This window comes from Salvia splendens, chromosome 2 (assembly GCF_004379255.2).
Source record: "Salvia splendens isolate huo1 chromosome 2, SspV2, whole genome shotgun sequence".
NCBI lineage: Eukaryota > Viridiplantae > Streptophyta > Magnoliopsida > Lamiales > Lamiaceae > Salvia > Salvia splendens.
The window spans coordinates 34,219,472-34,236,703 of NC_056033.1; the positions used below are offsets into that span (position 1 = coordinate 34,219,472).

The following is a 17,232-nucleotide window of genomic DNA, read 5'->3' on the forward strand; positions in this document are numbered from 1 at the left end:
TCTGAGGAGAAATTTTGAGTTCGGGGACTGGGTATGCCGATCTCAACCTGAATCACGGCTTCAGTCCGTTTGCTTGTGGGTGGGAGACCGAGCTTTTAAACCTCTGCTCTACGACTTCAGAGACGATTTAGTCTTCCCGGCAGGGAGAGCGTCAATAGTTAGGATTACTCCATCATATTGCGGCTCGTTATCGTCTTCGGGATCCTGTTGCCTTTTCGGATCCTGAGGAGCGCAGTTCGCACCTCCCTGCTTTTTGTTCTTTTTCGGCTGCTTGCTTTGGTATTTTTTTAACGTCCCTGCTTTCACAAGGGCATCAATACCTGCAGCCAAATGTCGGCACTCCTCGGTATCGTGACCGTAGTCTTGATGGAAGGAGCAATATTGATCCTGAGGTCGGCGCGCGGCCGATTTCGTCATCCGCCTTGGCTTTTCGAACATATCGGAATGCAGTTCGAAAATTTCCGCTCTTGACTTGTTCAATGGTACGAACTGAGCGGGCGGCTTCTCAGGATTGAGACGTGGTCCCAATCTGCCTTGTACCGGTGCCCTTTGAATTCTTTCAAAAGGAGTTCGGCGAGGAAGCCTCTGATCGCTATGATCGGGCTTCTTTTCGTCTCCTCTAGATGAGCTGTCTAAAGACTGTTTTCGACGGTCTGCCTCATCGGCACGGGAGAACTGGTCCGCAATGTCCCACATCTCTTGAGCTGTTTGCGGACTGCATTCCACGAGCTTTCTGTAGAGAGCTCCGGGCAGGATTCCATTTTGGAATGCCGAAATGACAAGTAGATCATTGAGATCATCTACTTGTAGGCATTCTTTGTGGAATCTCGTCAAAAAGTCGCTGATCTTTTCGTCGCGACCTTGACGTATAGAAAGCAGCTGAGCCGAAGTGATTCGGGCTTCCGCTTTCTGAAAAAACCTCCTGTGGAAAGCCTCCATTAGATTTCTGTAAGATCTAATGCTGCCTTGGGGGAGGCTATCGAACCACCTTCTTGCGTTCCCGATAAGCAGCTCGGGGAACAGCTTGCACATATGGACCTCATTGAGACCTTGGTTCGCCATATTATACTGATAGCGTCCCAGGAAGTCATGAGGATCCACCAACCCGTCATAAGTCATCGACGGAGTTCGGTAGTTCTGTGGAAGGGGAGTTCGGGTGATATCGTCCGAGAACGGAGTCTTCAATGCTCCGTACATGGCGAACCCGACATCTCTTCGGTATGGAGGAGATGGAGATCTCCTGTGATTCCGGTACCGAGGAGGAACAGGAACATGTCGGGGTTGAGGATTCTTCTTCCTGGAAGACACGGCACTACTGCGGTAGTGACTTTCATGTCTGGATGAGGAAGGAGAATCCACCGTTTTCGTCTTCGGCTGTTGGCTCTTTTGCAGGAAGGCTAAGAACTCATCCTGCTTCTCTGCCAAGAACAGCTTGACAGCCTCATTCAAATCAGGCTGCTGGGAAGACTCGGTGTGTGGACCTTTTGAGCGGCTTGTTCCTTCATCGTGAAAACTGGAAATAGATGTCTCCCGAGGCTGTTTTCCGGACCTGCGGGCTGGACTAGCTTCCTCATGGTTTTCACGAACGGTATTACGGGTAGTGTGTGATCTGGTATGCATTTTTTTTGGGGTGGAAAAAGGGTCAAAAATTCGCTTTATCACAAATTTGGTTCTCTGTTTCCCACAGACGGCGCCAGTGATGAATCCGCGAAATTCTGATGTTAGTAAATGCTGGTAGAGAATAAAGACTACGACACAAAGAATTTACGTGGTTCGATTTACTGAAGTAAATCTACGTCCACGGGAAGAAGGGAGGGCAAGATTGTATTGCTTGATCTGGGATTACAGCTTACAACACAGACTTGCTATATGATATTTTATCTCTAGAGAGCTTAACCCCTTGTCTATCAGATCTAAGTTCTATTTATATATTGAACTAAGATCGTGGCTTGCATCACCACCCTAAGTCGTGGATGTCGTGTAGGTCATGGCCTAAGATCGTGGATGTAGCGTAGGTCATGGCCTACGATCGTGGCCTGAGTTGACACCACGTGGTAGTGGGTGTGTTGGAAGTTGTGGAAATCCTGTATGGGTCCACTAACTCCTTGTTCGGTCGAATACTGAGACCGAACTGCTTTGGTTGCCGATCTGAGAGTAGAGCTTGATGCCGACCTGAGAGCAGAGCTTGATTGGTTGGCTTTTACCGAGCTGTAGGCTGAGGCCGAACTCTTTGGTAATGCCGAACTCATACTCTTCCTTGGGCTTTGGGCTGATGGGCCGTCATTGCTGTTGGGCTTGTTTAGTACGCACCCCATCAACCACCATAGTAGGTTATTAGTTTTGGAACTTAGCAATTGGACACTTGAAGTATTTAATTTATACAATTTTTTAAAAATTCTTTGTTGTTTAAAAGATTATTCTGTTGACAAATGAACAAATGAAAATGTACTAATTAACAGTTGAAAAATTGAAGTCAATATATACTACTGTAGCATATAATTTATGAGCTATTTTTTCTATCATCAATTAGTTTTAATTAAAATGGAACTTTATTAACTTCTAACATGATATTAGAGTAGTTCGTCGTGTTTGCTAAAATTAACTAACTCATCAATATATATGTGCTAAAAAAAATGACAATATATATATGAACTTGAAATAATTGGTTAAGCTCGACGGAAGGCTAGCCCAATCTTTTGAAAAAAACTCCAAAAACTCTTCCAAGATTCATATTAAAATATTGCAAGTATCAGCAAAATAATACTACTACACATTAATGTAAGAATAAAAGAGTAATTTGAAATTACTAGTATATAAATCCATCGACTACTCCTGTGTTATCACTAATTAATTTTAGGTTAGAATCCCGTGACCTTATAACCATTCATAAGAGCTTATATAGACTCTAAAGACTTTGATTGCTTTAAGAGCATCCGCAATGGGCGGACGATGGCACGCCCGATGGCGCGCATCGTCCGCGCCATCCATCGTCCGCACCCATTGCGGGTGCGCGCCATAGGGCGCGGACGATAGTCGCGCCCTATACTTCGGTCGCGGAGGATAGCGCGGACGATGGCCATCGTCCGCCCCATTGCGGCTGTCGCGGACGATGGCCATCGTCCGCCCCATTGTGGAGGTCGCGGACGATCGACCGCGGACGATGGCACGCGGTTTCGTTTTTTTATAAATACCGTTCATTTGTAACATTTCATTTCACGCGATTTCATTTTCGAAACTTACATTTATATAATTACTACGAAATGGATTCAAGCCCCAATATTCCTACGTTTAGCGCAGGGGCGCATTGGCCGGGTACAGAACCCGACGATTATCGTTCGTTCGACACCAACACCCATTACGATCCCGATTTCAGTACGGAATCGTATGGGTTGTCTGACATGGAGCCGTCTCCGCACCGCCCAACCGCAGCGGCCGATCCCAACCCCGCCGCGACCGCTTCCGCCCCAGCCAGAAAGAAACGGAACCGGCAGCGGGCTCAGAAGTTGCCGCCTCCCGGTGATTGCGATGAGTACGCCCCCGGCCGTACGAACTACAACGACGACGAAACTCTCACTTTGGCCCAGTGTTGGGTAGATATATCGGAAGATCCGATATTCGCAAACAACCAGCGATAGATCGCGTACTGGGAACGCATCGCGGACCTCTACAATTCAGTCAAGCCGCCGACCGCGTACAAGCGCAAGCGTGAGCAACTCCGCAAGCACTGGGATCAAGTCAAGAAGCAAGTAAACTTGTACGCGGCGGAGTTCGAGAAGTTCACGCGGTCACAGGTGAGCGGCGAGAGCGCGAGCGACGTGCGCACTAAAGCGATGTTGTCGTACCGGTCGATGTTCGGCGATTTCAAGCACGAGGCCATCTGGGCGCTCTTGAGGGAGAAGCAGAAGTTCCAAGGTGGAATTCTGCACACTGGTGCGCCGAAGAGGACGAAGGTCACCGAAGTTGGTGACTACATGAGCAGCGGCAGCGGCAGTCACCCGATTGACCTCAACCGGACGTACGTGGATGAAGGGAGTTCTGGCACACCGGTGTCCTCCCGGCGTCAAGGCTGCGAAGGCCAAAGGGAAGGCGACCGCGACCTCATCGTCGACCGCTGCAACCCAAGCTCCGGTCCCGGTAGAGCTCCCGACCCAGACGGCCACCGCGTTTGAGTCGTTAGCAACAGCGTCGATGGCAAGGACGATGTTGCAGATGCACAGGGCCCTCAAGAAGTGTACCGACCCCGACGAAGCCGAATATCTCCGAGCGTTACTCGATGAGCTGCGTCGGAAGTTGGGAATTGGTCCGTCTTAGTTTTTTTTTTTTATTAGTTCAATGATGTAACTTTTTTTTTATTAAAACTTCGCCGTTTGTTATTTAGACCGTTTTTTATTTAGTCGTTACTTGTTATTTGAAAACAGTTAAATTAATTAAACAAAACAATAAAATGATGATGTGGCGCGCCATAGGGCGCACCTTAGGGCGCCCCACTGCAGGTGGGGAGGTAGGAGGATAAAACTGCTGACGTGGCGCGCCATAGGGCGCGCCTTAGGGTGCCCCACTGCTAATGCTCTAAAAACAAAGAAATCAAACCAATTATTATGGTACGGACAAAACAAGAGAACTCATCCAAAAAGATTAGTTTGTTAGGAGAGAGCTCATTTAGTCTATATATTTCACATCGGTCTCACAACCGATGTGAGAATTGAGTCTGTAACATTCGACCCTCCTTTAAAGGCCAACGTCCTCGTTGGTCACGACCACGTTGGTCACGACTGGTTCTTTGTCAGACCACCACTCCGTAGGCCACCACTCCGAGTTCTCGTTGGTCACGGCCACGTTGGTCACGACGGATTCTTTACCCGGCCACCACTCCGTGGGTCACCAATCCGAGTAGGCCCCAAACGTACTTGTTGGTCACGGCAAGTTCGTTGCCCGGCCACCATTCTGAGCCGTTTGGGTTCTCAATGAAAGCACCAATTGATACAAACCAAACATGAGAACTCATTCCAAAAGACTAGTATGTTAGAAAAGAGTGTTCATTTATTCTATATACCCCACATCAATTGTTCTCACAATAAATGTGGGAATTGAGTCCGTAACATATTATGATTTCGGCTTACTTGTGTACTAGGCTTATCCGATAATTCCCAATTTAATGATTTCAATATAAATTAATATCCGATATTTTGGTTTCCGTCTATTTTATTGAAAGCGGCCTGCTTCAATAATTGCACCCATTGATTAGTGTGGCCGGAAAACTGCGATACGCTTAGAGCATCCACTATAGGGAAAATGGGGCGGACGCCCCGGAGGGGGCGATGACGGGGCGGTCTATAGTGGCAGGGACGTCCGCCCAGGGGCGGACGAATCAAAGTGGGGCGGAAGTGGGGCGGCGGTCGGTGCGCCTTAGCCCCCTCAAATTTTATTTTTTTTATTTTTTTGAAATTTATCCTACAAATACCACTCCTCCACCATCCATTTTCACACACTCTCCCTTCATTCACTATCTACACTCTCACTCTCTAAAAATGCACGGTGGAGACGACGAATCACCCGGCTCGCACGAATCGAGATATGGCAGCAATCTTTCCCAGCAGTCGGGATATGGCGGCTATCCTTCTCAGCCGTCGGGATATGGCGGCTCTCCGTCCCAGCCATGGAGCTGGAATCAATCTCCCCCGCCGTGGGCATCGAGTCCAACTCCTCCACCATCTCAGCCGTGGAGGTCTTCGAGTCCAACGCCCCAACCTTTGCCGAGGAATCTGAGCCACTCGGCGTTTGGAGATTACAGACCCAACCTCGACGCCCTTCACCATCCGCGTCCGGAGACCCCTTTCCAATCCAGCAGCTCTCCTTTCACTCCGGCAGATCAAGACAGACTGGATACGATGTTCAATCTGCTTAATTCTGGCGTACCGGATACGCCCGTTGCGACGAGAGGCGGGGGGTCCGATGGCGGCGGTGGTGGCGGCGGCTGTCGCGATGGCGGTGGCGGATCGGGCAATGTCAGCGGAGCCGGCGGATCGGGCAGCGGCATCTGGTCCGCGACTGGCGGAGCTTCCAGCGACTCAGTTCCAGCCGGACGGCAAAAGGCCACGCACTACACCAAAGAGGAATCCGTTGCTGTAGCGAGGGCGTGGGATGCCGCCACATCCGACCCCAAAGTGGGCACCGATCAGAACGAGGTGAGCTTTTGGAAGCGCGTCGTAGCGGCGTACAACGAGTTCAAACCTCGCGGTGCCAAATCGCGTGACGCAGAACAGCTCTGCAAGAAGTGGTCTAGGATTCTGCCGCCCACCCGGTGGTTCGCGGGCATATACCAGAACAAACTGCTCCATGCGGAGAGTGGCCGAAGCGAGGCTGACGTGAAAACACTTTCGATGAGCCAATACAACACGTCGGGCCATCCCAAGTTCACAATGTGGGAGGAGTATCTAGTTCTCGAGGACTGCCCGAAATTCAAGGCCATCTGTGCGCAAGAGCATGCTCTGGCGCCGAAGCGGACAAGACACAATATTGCCGGGGACTACAGCAGCGGCAGCGGCTCGCAATCGTTCGACCTGAACGAAGAGCAAGCCGAAGAGCCCTCCGCTACACACTCTAGGCGCGCCCGCCCTTCGGGACAACATACCTCTATCCGACGCGCTAGAGAAGCTGGCGGTTCCTCCCACCGATCGTCGGCAGCGTCTGGATCACGCGCCTCGCAGCCCGCGCGTATACCGCCGTCAAGAGCAAGCGAGGTCTTGAGGGATAACGTATATGTGCACCTGACGCACGAATTGCATGAAGTCTGCAGCAAATACTAGGCCGCAACCGACCCGTACCTCAAGAATATATACTCTGACCTCATAGGTCGGCTCCAGCGCTGTCTGCGCTTGGCTGATGAAGGTCCTGGGGCAGCGGCGGCCGGAGACGGAGAAGAGGAGGAGGAATCGGACTCCGCCACCGATTAGACGGTGGCGGCGTTTTTATTTGTATTTTTTTGGACGTTCGTTGTATAATTTTACCTTTGCCAATACATTGAATATTCGGTCCCAATTACTTCTTTTTATAATTATTTCAATTCAGCTGATTTAAAAACGAAATGAAAAAATTAAAATGAAAATTGGTTATAAAATTTCGGGGCTATTGGAAGTGTCCGCCTATAATGGCGGAAACAAAAAATTGAGGTTGTGGACAAAAAATTGGGGCGGTGGACAAAAAAAGGGAGCGGGGCTATTGGGGAAGGCAACCTATAGTGGATGCTCTTATGAATGATATTATCGCGTCCACATTATTCATATTATATTATTATTATTATTATTATTTTAAATTAACTTAAAGAATTTATATTCAAACACTGTTTAGAATATAGGGCAGTTGAGATAATATATATCACTATACATTTTTTATTTGTATCGCTTTTTATATAGTTTGAGATTGATTTGGTAATTATTATTAGAGACAGACACTGCAACAAAAAAAATCCGCTAAAGAAATTTTTTAATATAATTAATGACGCTAATTTGTGTTTCTAAATGTACCACTACTGCTTCAAAAAGTGTCTTTATTATTGGTGCCCCAACTAAAATTAAAGGACACAAATGAAAGTGTCCTAAAAAATAAAAGATTAAATTAATTTATCCTTAATTTAGAAAAATTTTCTTTTCCGTACTAAATTGTTGTAATTTTTTGAAACATTACAAGTGATTGCGTCTCAATTTAATTTTCCCTATAACTAAGTTTTCAGTCCTTATCTTTTTCTATAATATATTTTATGACATGAAATCTTTTGATGGTTTGGTAAGAAATGGCATTATTTAAACATGCGATATGATATGCTTTGCTCAATGATTGACTAAAGCACGTTGGCTGTATTATATGACAGCATAGTTTTATTAATTATGTGCATGGTTGTTGTTTATAAAAGTTTAATAGCTTAATCATAAAGGTAAACGGCACAATAATATGGTTAATTAATCTAAATTTAGAGATTCTGATCTAAGATTGGTGTCACATAAGTTAATTTGAATGATAATAGATGAAAATTTGATTTTTCTAATCTCTCATAAAAATCGAATTGAGGCAAAATGAGAGTGGACTTGGCAAAATCAAAGAAAATGTGACAAACAAAATTAACGACGTTGTTCCAAATAAAATGACATTGTTTTTATTACAATGCATCGTATATCTGGATGTAGCATAAAAAGAAATGATAGTAACAAATTTATTAGTACTACTTTCTAACAAGCCACATCCAATTTATTAGTTGATTTGAATAAATTAAATACTATGGATAAAGCTAGCTATACTGTGTGATGTTATTACTAGGGTTTAGATGCCGGTTTTTCTTTTCTTTTTTTTCCCTTGACGTTGCTACTCTTTTGTCGAACTACTAGCTCGCCAGGGGCTTGATTTGAGCATTTTTCTTTACATAAAAAAAACTGTGATGTTATTGCTAGTATATATCAAAATGTGTATTGAGAATCTACGATTGATTATTAAATTAAGTTGGGTCCATTGTGATTTAAAATATGAATTAATTCTTAGTTTTTAACTAATTAATGTAATTTTCAAATATTTATATTGATTTTACTAATATTATAGTTAAATAAATATATAAACTTAAAAGAATAATAATGAAATTGAAAATCTTCGTTGTAACCGAAATATGGCTGAAATAAGATTGGTCGACGTAACATTAGAAAATTTGGGCAATGGCTGATTAATAAGATTGGTCGACGTAACATAGATTTGAATGCAGGGACGGAATCAGAAATACAAATTAGCCGGTGCTGAAATTTAATAAAATAATAATATTATTATTATAATATATATTATATTCATTTGTTATTCTGATAAATTTGTAATAGATCATACCAAGCCAAAAATTAATACTCCTATTTTGTTTGAAATATGAAAACAAGCTATCATAAAATGTTGAGAAATAAAAAATTAAGTTCAATGAGGTATTAGATTGAAATACATTTATAAAAAGAGGTATTAGAATAAAAACTAATTTAATTGTTGTAATTTTGTTATTTGGGTTTTAATTTGATGTTGTGCATTTTAAATAGTAGGTTAGTCGAATAACTTTTTTTTAATTTGATGTTATATTTTAGTAACATAAATTAGATGAATCCAACGAAATATAATAAGGCATTAATTAAATAAAGTCATTTAATTATTTTAATAAAATAAAATAATTAATCCCAAAACCAAACTTAGTTCATTAACTTTTCAACTAGTAATGAGTTAATGAACCAAATCATTTACTCCATTTAAATTGGGTCATTTGACCAAATTAATAAAAAGTCAAAACCCATTTAAAAGGGGCCCAATTTAACAAAAGGTAAAAACGGTGCCGTTCTTCTTCTTCCCATCTACTACTCCCTCCATTCCATAGTAGTAGAGACATTTCTTTTCGGCACGGAGATTAAGAAAGTAGAGAGATGAAGAGAGAATAAAGTAAGAGAGAGTAAAGTAAGTGAGAAGAAATGTGTTAACTTTTATTAAAAAGGGAAATGACTCCACTACTATGGAATGTACCAAAATGGCAAAATGACTTCACTACTATGGAACGGAGGGAGTACAATTTTTCCATTTCTTCCTCGCCGCCGATGCAATTTTGTTCTCTCTCTAATCACAAAATACAACAAAAATATTAAGTCTTAAATATAAATGGGTCTCCGTCTCTGTTTGAATGTATCAAATGGAGAAAAACAGTTACTCCCTCCATCCCCTAATAATTTATCACCATTTGATGTGACAAAAATTTTAAGAAATGTAATAGAAAATGGATTGAAAAAGTTAGTAGAACGTGGATCCTACTTTTAAATATTAGTTTTATAATAAAACATGAGTAAAAATGAGTTTGTGGAATATGAGATTCACAACAAAAAATAGTAAATATATAGTGAAAGATGACAAATTTTTTGGAACGGACAAAAATAAAAAGAAGTGACAAATTTTCAGGGACGGAGGAAGTAATTGTAACTTGCAATAGTATTGGAGAAAGAAAGTTAATTGCACATATAATATATTAAATAATATATATTTTTTTTAAACGGGAGTGGTAAATTTTTGTATATTGGGATTAATAAAAGGGAAATATGATAACTTTTGTGGTATTAAGAGAGTTGCAACAAATTAATTTGAATTGTAGAGTAAAACTTTATAGTATTAGTACGTGGGTGAAGTAAATTAAAATGTAGTGGTTCCGATATATTGTCATATCCACATGGATACCGTTTACTTCTTAAATGTCAATAATATATAACACGTAACTAAATATATTTAACACGTAACTTGTTAGAATATCCAAATGATCATAAATTATAAAATTTTGAACATATTATTTGTACTTAATCACTTAATCGTTGGAATCCAACTAATTCATACTGAAACTACCTTAAACCACGTAAACGTGTACATACTCATTAATCATTACCATAACCATTACCATTACTGGGTCGTTGGTTAATTTATATGGCTAATCACCTTAAATATATATTAGTAGATAGCGTACGGTATACATAATTACAATCTACGACAAAGAATGATTCTCTTTTTTTGTTAGTTTTTCATAATTGAGGGGATTTTCTTAAATTAAATCCACGTGGAATCTACTCAAGATCGATTGAACTTGCATGTTTATAAGCAATTAATATGAGCCTATAAATGATGGATAACTTGTTGGTGATACTAAATTAATAGCAAGGGCGAATAAATAAATATACTAATCCCATCAATTGACCGTATATAATTGATTAGTTTAATAGTTTGATTATTCATAGCTTGCATTATAAAATAAGAATAAATGTGACCTCCACAATATATTTTAGTCCCTTAATTTAATTAACATTTTGAGACACGGAAGAAAAGGATAACTGGCGGAGTACATAAAATAGAGAGGCATCTAATTCAATTGCACTTAGTTAATTAACTTTGAATTTATTATGATAAATAAAGGAGATACTACTCATCATGCAGATCATGATAAACAATTAATTAACGTCGATAATAGGAGTATATAACTTTATTACTCATTAACATTTATATATAGCATGTAAAAACTCCAATTTAGGTTAAGACTACTTTTCATTTAGACTTTAATAGTAGTACTATATAATAAGGTGAGACATCAATCGCTAGTGCTACCATGGTCCGTGAGAATACTGATTTTTAAATCTTCTTGAACTATAAAATCAAACAAATTTAAATAAAAATGCAATGGAGCATTTGACTATTTATTACAGATATTTTTCTTAAATAGAAAATTTAAGTGAAAAATCTATTCTGACACTTTTTTAACTAAGTTTATACTCCTGGTATGTGATAACCACATTCCTTCACCAGCTAGTATGGATTTACGTAGATATTTAGTTGTCACATCGTAGCTAGTGCTGGCAATTGAAACATAAAAATGAATATAATAATATCTCATATTGGTATATACAAAGAGCATAATCTACTATATAAGAGCATCCGCAGCGGTGGCTGTCGTCGCCACCGCCGTCCGTGCCAGCGGCAAGGAGAATGGTCGCCGCCGCTGCGCTCGCGCCGCTGGCACGGCGCTGCTCGATGTATCGAGCACGTCCGTGCCAGCGGACGCACACGTGGCGGCACGGGATTGGGCAACGGCGTAGCCGTTGCATTCAAATTTTTTTTTTAAAAAAAATCGGTATTTAATTATAAATAATGCTAAAAAATAAAAAAAAAATATTTTCCAAATCCCAAAAATATGGCCGTTTTTTTCCCATTTTTTCTGAATTTTTTTGATTTTTTTTTATTTTTTTCCCAAAATCATCTATAAATACACACATTCATCACTCATTTATCACATCAATTCATCTCTCATTCATCTCTCATTCATAATTCTTATACAAACTATCAACACATTCAACCTTCACTCAAAACATCAAATGGATTTCACTCATCTCATGGCGAAAGCGGACACACAATGCGCGATACTCGAATCCACAATCAACTACAAGAAGACCTAATCAACCACATGTGGACGAAATTCGGCAACGAGTAGTGGTTTTTTTAATTTTTAGGATTTTAATTATGTAATGTTTAATTTTATTTATCATTTGTAATATTTATTGTGGTTTTTAAATGAATTTTAATATTATGGAAATGTTATTGTTTAATTGAATTTTAAATTAATTGTACTCGTCCTTGCGGAAGAGCACAGTTGTGGGTGTTGTGCTCTTGCCAGAGAGCAGGCATGAATAGTACCGCCCGGGCCCACAACCGTGCCGCTGGCAATAGCACGGTTGTGGATGCTCTAAGTCTCATGGGTCTCTCCTCTTATCACCAATTGGTTTAAGATGGAACCCATGGATTTCTATCATGGTATCAGAGCGGGTCGCCGACTGTGGGTCGTATTTAACTGATCCAGCAGTATATCTGGGCTGAAATCGAAAAAAATGACTGACCCAACAGTATAACTGGACTGAAAATTTGGGCCAGTGGTCCAACCGATCGAAAAAAAGATTGGGCCGATTGTCCAATCGATCATAAAAAAAGTCCAACTCCTCCAAGATTCACCTTGAAGGGTTTGAGGGAGGCCAGACCAATAATTATTTATTTTCTATCCTTTTTATAATAATTAGGCCAGGCCTGTATTATTGCAAGTAGAAAACAAGAATATAAAAATAAATAATGTAATTAAAAAAAAGAAAAAGAAAACTGGGAGTACAGCTATTTTCCATTATTTGTGTACTTCATCATACATTATATATGTAAAATACGCACGGTATAAAACACAATAAAATCTACTCATCTACACATAATCATATAACATGCATGCATACATTTGTCCTATAAATACAAACAATATGATATGGTATAATGATAATATAGTATGATCAAAGAAGGTCAACTATATAAATTAAGTAATGTTAAATATTAAACTCAAAGCATGTGGACAATATATGATTGCTGTCCATTATGATTTTTGTTTAAATAAATATGGGAAATTATTTCATGCTTAATTTATGTGCCAATTGCCATTTTTTAGTGTATATGCATTAACGTAATGCAATAGATCGAACAAATTGCAAATCAGCATGCAAATATCTAGTGCATTAAGTCATTTAAATATCAACTTGATAAATTATTTTCAAGCTTAAGATTGACATCGCTTGAGTGGTAAGTTACTAATCTGAATATGTGCATTTATGAATTAATTAGTTAAATTCGTCAGATCCCTAATTAAATAAATCAAGAGTAATGCTAAATATATTTATTGATAAATAAATAATTTGTTTTGAATTTATCGATCGCTGTATTGATTACCCGACAAGTTTCGGACAAACCACCACCCAACAAGAATTTAAAGTATGTCCTCATATTTTAAAGATATTTTATTTTAAAGATATTTTATTTTTTAAAATACTATCCTGCAATCGTATCTTAAAGATGAGATACAAGTATTTTTCAAATTAAGTTCATTTTATGAAGACGAATCCGCTTCGCAAAATATCGAAGTTAATAGAGATAGATTCACAATAATTTGAAATGTAAATTAAAGAACAATATTGCAAATTTACAATTATATGTAGTGGAGTATATAATTTCTCTTGACTTCATTGAATTAGTCAGCATACGCATTTAATGTTCCAACAACTCGTATAAATGTGGTATCAATGATTTACCTGTTTTAATAAAGTGTATACTTATCTACCAGTGCTCCATATGAGATGAGATAATGTATGCCCATTATTTCGGTATTTATGCCATAGTATTAAAAGATGGATAAATTTTATTTTTATTTATATTTCAGTCGTTGAATTTTTAATTATGTATTTAATCCGACTTAAATTATTTATTACGTCAAATAAAAATATATAAACTTTAATCAACACTTATATATACATGGAACAATCGGGTAGTGATAAAATACAAACTTCAAACTATGATCTGGATCATTAAAAAATATCAACAGATGACAAAATAGTAGCAACAGAAAATGTTAACACAGCATCAACCATTGACACTGTGTTGACGTTTTTTTTGTTGCTACTATTTTTTCATCTATTGACATTTTTTAATGTTCCATGATCATAGTTTGGAGTTTGTACAATATTTAAAGTTTGCATTTGATTACATTCCTGGAACAATAAGTAGTATATAGTTTAATGACAATAAAAGTATCAAAATTTTGAACTCGCATTCTTCTCTTTTAAGGCAAACAGAGGTTGCGTCTTTAATTATATTTGAAGGTGATCACCTGCTGAAAAATCATGGTTATAGTGTTTGAACTTAACAAGAAACAATGTTGTTTGTTTTTTAGGAGAGTCTAACAGCTCATGTCGCAAAGAAGTCGCGCACTCTAAAATATCTTTTGTCCGAGGATTAAATTTTTTAAAATAAAAGAAAAGTACTGTAAATAATACTAGTACTTATTAAACTGATAGGTAGGAATGAGACAATATGAAATGTTACTGGCTAAGTATCATCGGTGGATAAGATTAATTGATTTGTTGGTAGAATTCTTCTACATGACAAAAACGTGCAGATAAGGTCCTTTTTTTGTGTATGAGGTCCTAGTTTTTCAAATCCTTTTATTTGAAATTTGGGTGATAGTTCACTGTTCATATATAAGGTACAATTGTACAGATACAAGAAAATATAAATTAGGTATTAATACTACATATTCCCATATCTATAAATAACAGAGTGGGAGACAGATTATTATTATTATTATGGGATGAGATTTAGTGGGAAAGAAATACTCCTATAATTAAACTGTGTACAAAACCATTATCCTTGAACATAAACTATGGTGGTTGAGATTATGGTTTGCACTTCTCAGCTAGAAAGTGGCATAAAAAATTTTATAGTACTATATCTGTGAAAATATACACAGAGCCCTTATTTTAGGAGGTTGAATTTTGATAGAAACACAATATTAGAATATTATAAAAATAGTGTAGAGAAGCAATATTATTGATGAGTTGTATAGTAGTACTAGTAGTGGGGCATGCATGGGGATGTGGCCTTCATTCATTTATCATTCCTCCTTTCTCTATATAAAGAGAAGCCTAACATGTAAATCTGCATCATATCATTATTACATTTGCCCTTACTCCTACTTCCCCATCTCATACAGCTTATCAAACACACACACACACTTTCTCTCTCTCTCACACACACACAAACAGAAAAGATTCATTAATTAATTGGAGGTTGAGAGATGGGAGCTGAGCCTGAGATTGCTATTGCAGAAATGCAAGCAATTATGAGCAGAGCATTAGGAGGTGATAGCAATAGCATGATGAGAAAAGGGGAGTTGCCATTGTTGGCGTTGAACCATGTTTCCTATGTCTGCAAATCTGTGCAGAAGTCTGTCGAATTCTATGTCAAAGTTCTCGGATTTGTCCTCATCCAAAGGCCCTCTTCCTTCAAATTCGAAGGCGCATGGTATACCTCCTTTTCCTCTCTCTATAATCAACCATATTCTTCTAAACACAATCTCCAATTTTCTTCTACCTACTCTGCTTTTATTCTTACTAACAAAATATGTATACCAATAAAATGCTCACCTCATATAACCAATTTTTCAAGAAAAAAGAGAAATACACAGTACTCAATTATAGCCAATTTTCTTCCTTTCTTTCTTCTCTAGAAAAAATGGACTCCATTGGTTGCTTTATCAGTTTTTTAGACCATATACTATGTTCTTAATTTTTCATTTTATTATTGTGGATACAAACAAATTAAAGATTTCATATCTGTTGAAACATATGGACTACTACTATGCAGATCTGATTTTTTGTAAATTCTGTTAAATATAAATTGCACTACATATGCAACTTGCATATTTCAGGAGGACACCAAAGTCTTGTATACACTTAAAAAGTAATAGTAGCAGCAATAATCTCTAAACTGCTAAACATATCATATCAAGGCCATGAATAGTTTGCACAGGTAGGGCCAGCCTGGTCATTGCATAGTCATGTGACAATTAACCAATCCCCTCAATAATTTCTATTTCTTTCCAGCATGTACATAATTGCATAGTAGTATTAATTATTGTGTATTACTATGAAATTAGTAATTACTAGGATTTGAGTTTTGTGATTGATTTTTTTCAGGTTGTTCAACCATGGGATTGGAATCCATCTTCTAAAGTCAGAAAATGTGATAAACAAGAAGGACAAAATAAATCCGAAAGACAACCACATCTCATTCCAATGCACAGATATGAATCTAATTATTGAACGATTGGAGGGAATGAAAATTGAATTTGTGAAGGCAGTAGTGAGAGAAGGTGGAATAATTGTGGATCAACTATTCTTCCATGATCCAGATGGTCACATGATTGAAATTTGCAATTGCCAAAATTTGCCTGTGCTTCCCCTCACAGCATGCCCTATTAGGAAGATGTCCACTCCCAAAATCACCATACCCAAAACGCCATCGTTTTATGGTAATTGCTCATTTTATTTTATTCTCACCTTTTATGTTTTTCATATCGTAGAGAAATTATTAGCTAAGTTGGTGTGAAATGTGCAGGAGGGAAGAAACAATGCAGTGGGGAAGTAGAAGCCATGATGATTGAGAACCTAGCCATGGACATGCTCAACCTTTCCATTTGAAGAATATGTGCGCAATTCACAATGGGAGTTATGTCTTCATTCTTTTTGAGAGTTGCTCAGCTGTCATGCTAATATACATATATGGAAAATATATAATAGTAGTAGTATTAAATATTGTATTATATTTTGATTCATCCAATTTGAGTGTGTTTTGATTGCGAGGAACATTGATCATAATGTACGACTCATTCACTATAAATAAAGTAAAGAGTTTCCACGCATTTATCAGTGTAATCAACATCGAACATATAATTTGATTTAGTAGACAAAAAAACAAACCATACTCCCTCCGTCCACGATTACAAATCCATATTTAACACGACACGAGTTTTAAGAAATACAGTAGAAAATGGATGGAAAATATTAATGGAAGGTAAATTCTACTTTTATATACTTCAGTTTTGTAATGAAATGCGAGTGAGATGAAGTTAGTGGAATATGAGATTAACTATAAAAAATAATAAATAGAATTTTTATTGATAGACGGATGAAAATAGTAAAATGGGATATTAATTGGTGGACGGAAAGAGAATTTGCACTTGTTTAAAACAAACATAAATAAAATATTTCAAAACTATGTAGTGTGTACTAGACAAAATTGCAATTTGGTCATTTGTTCTGAACTTTGTAGAACTAATTAAGG

The 17,232-nt window shown here is 38.4% G+C and overlaps 2 protein-coding genes across 2 annotated transcripts; both read left to right on the top strand.

The window, feature by feature from the left end:
- The first annotated feature begins 5,888 nt into the window (after positions 1-5,888).
- Positions 5,889-6,806, top strand: LOC121778873 (glycine, alanine and asparagine-rich protein-like). Its single transcript, XM_042176265.1, has one exon. It carries the CDS (start codon positions 5,889-5,891, stop codon positions 6,804-6,806), a length of 918 nt encoding a protein of 305 aa, XP_042032199.1.
- Positions 6,807-15,046: 8,240 nt separating this feature from the next.
- On the top strand, positions 15,047-16,810 carry LOC121765150 (metallothiol transferase FosB-like). Its single transcript, XM_042161189.1, has 3 exons — positions 15,047-15,411; positions 16,086-16,420; positions 16,507-16,810. Exons 1-3 carry the CDS (start codon positions 15,185-15,187, stop codon positions 16,587-16,589), a joined length of 645 nt encoding a protein of 214 aa, XP_042017123.1. The 5' UTR covers positions 15,047-15,184; the 3' UTR covers positions 16,590-16,810.
- Positions 16,811-17,232: the final 422 nt, after the last annotated feature.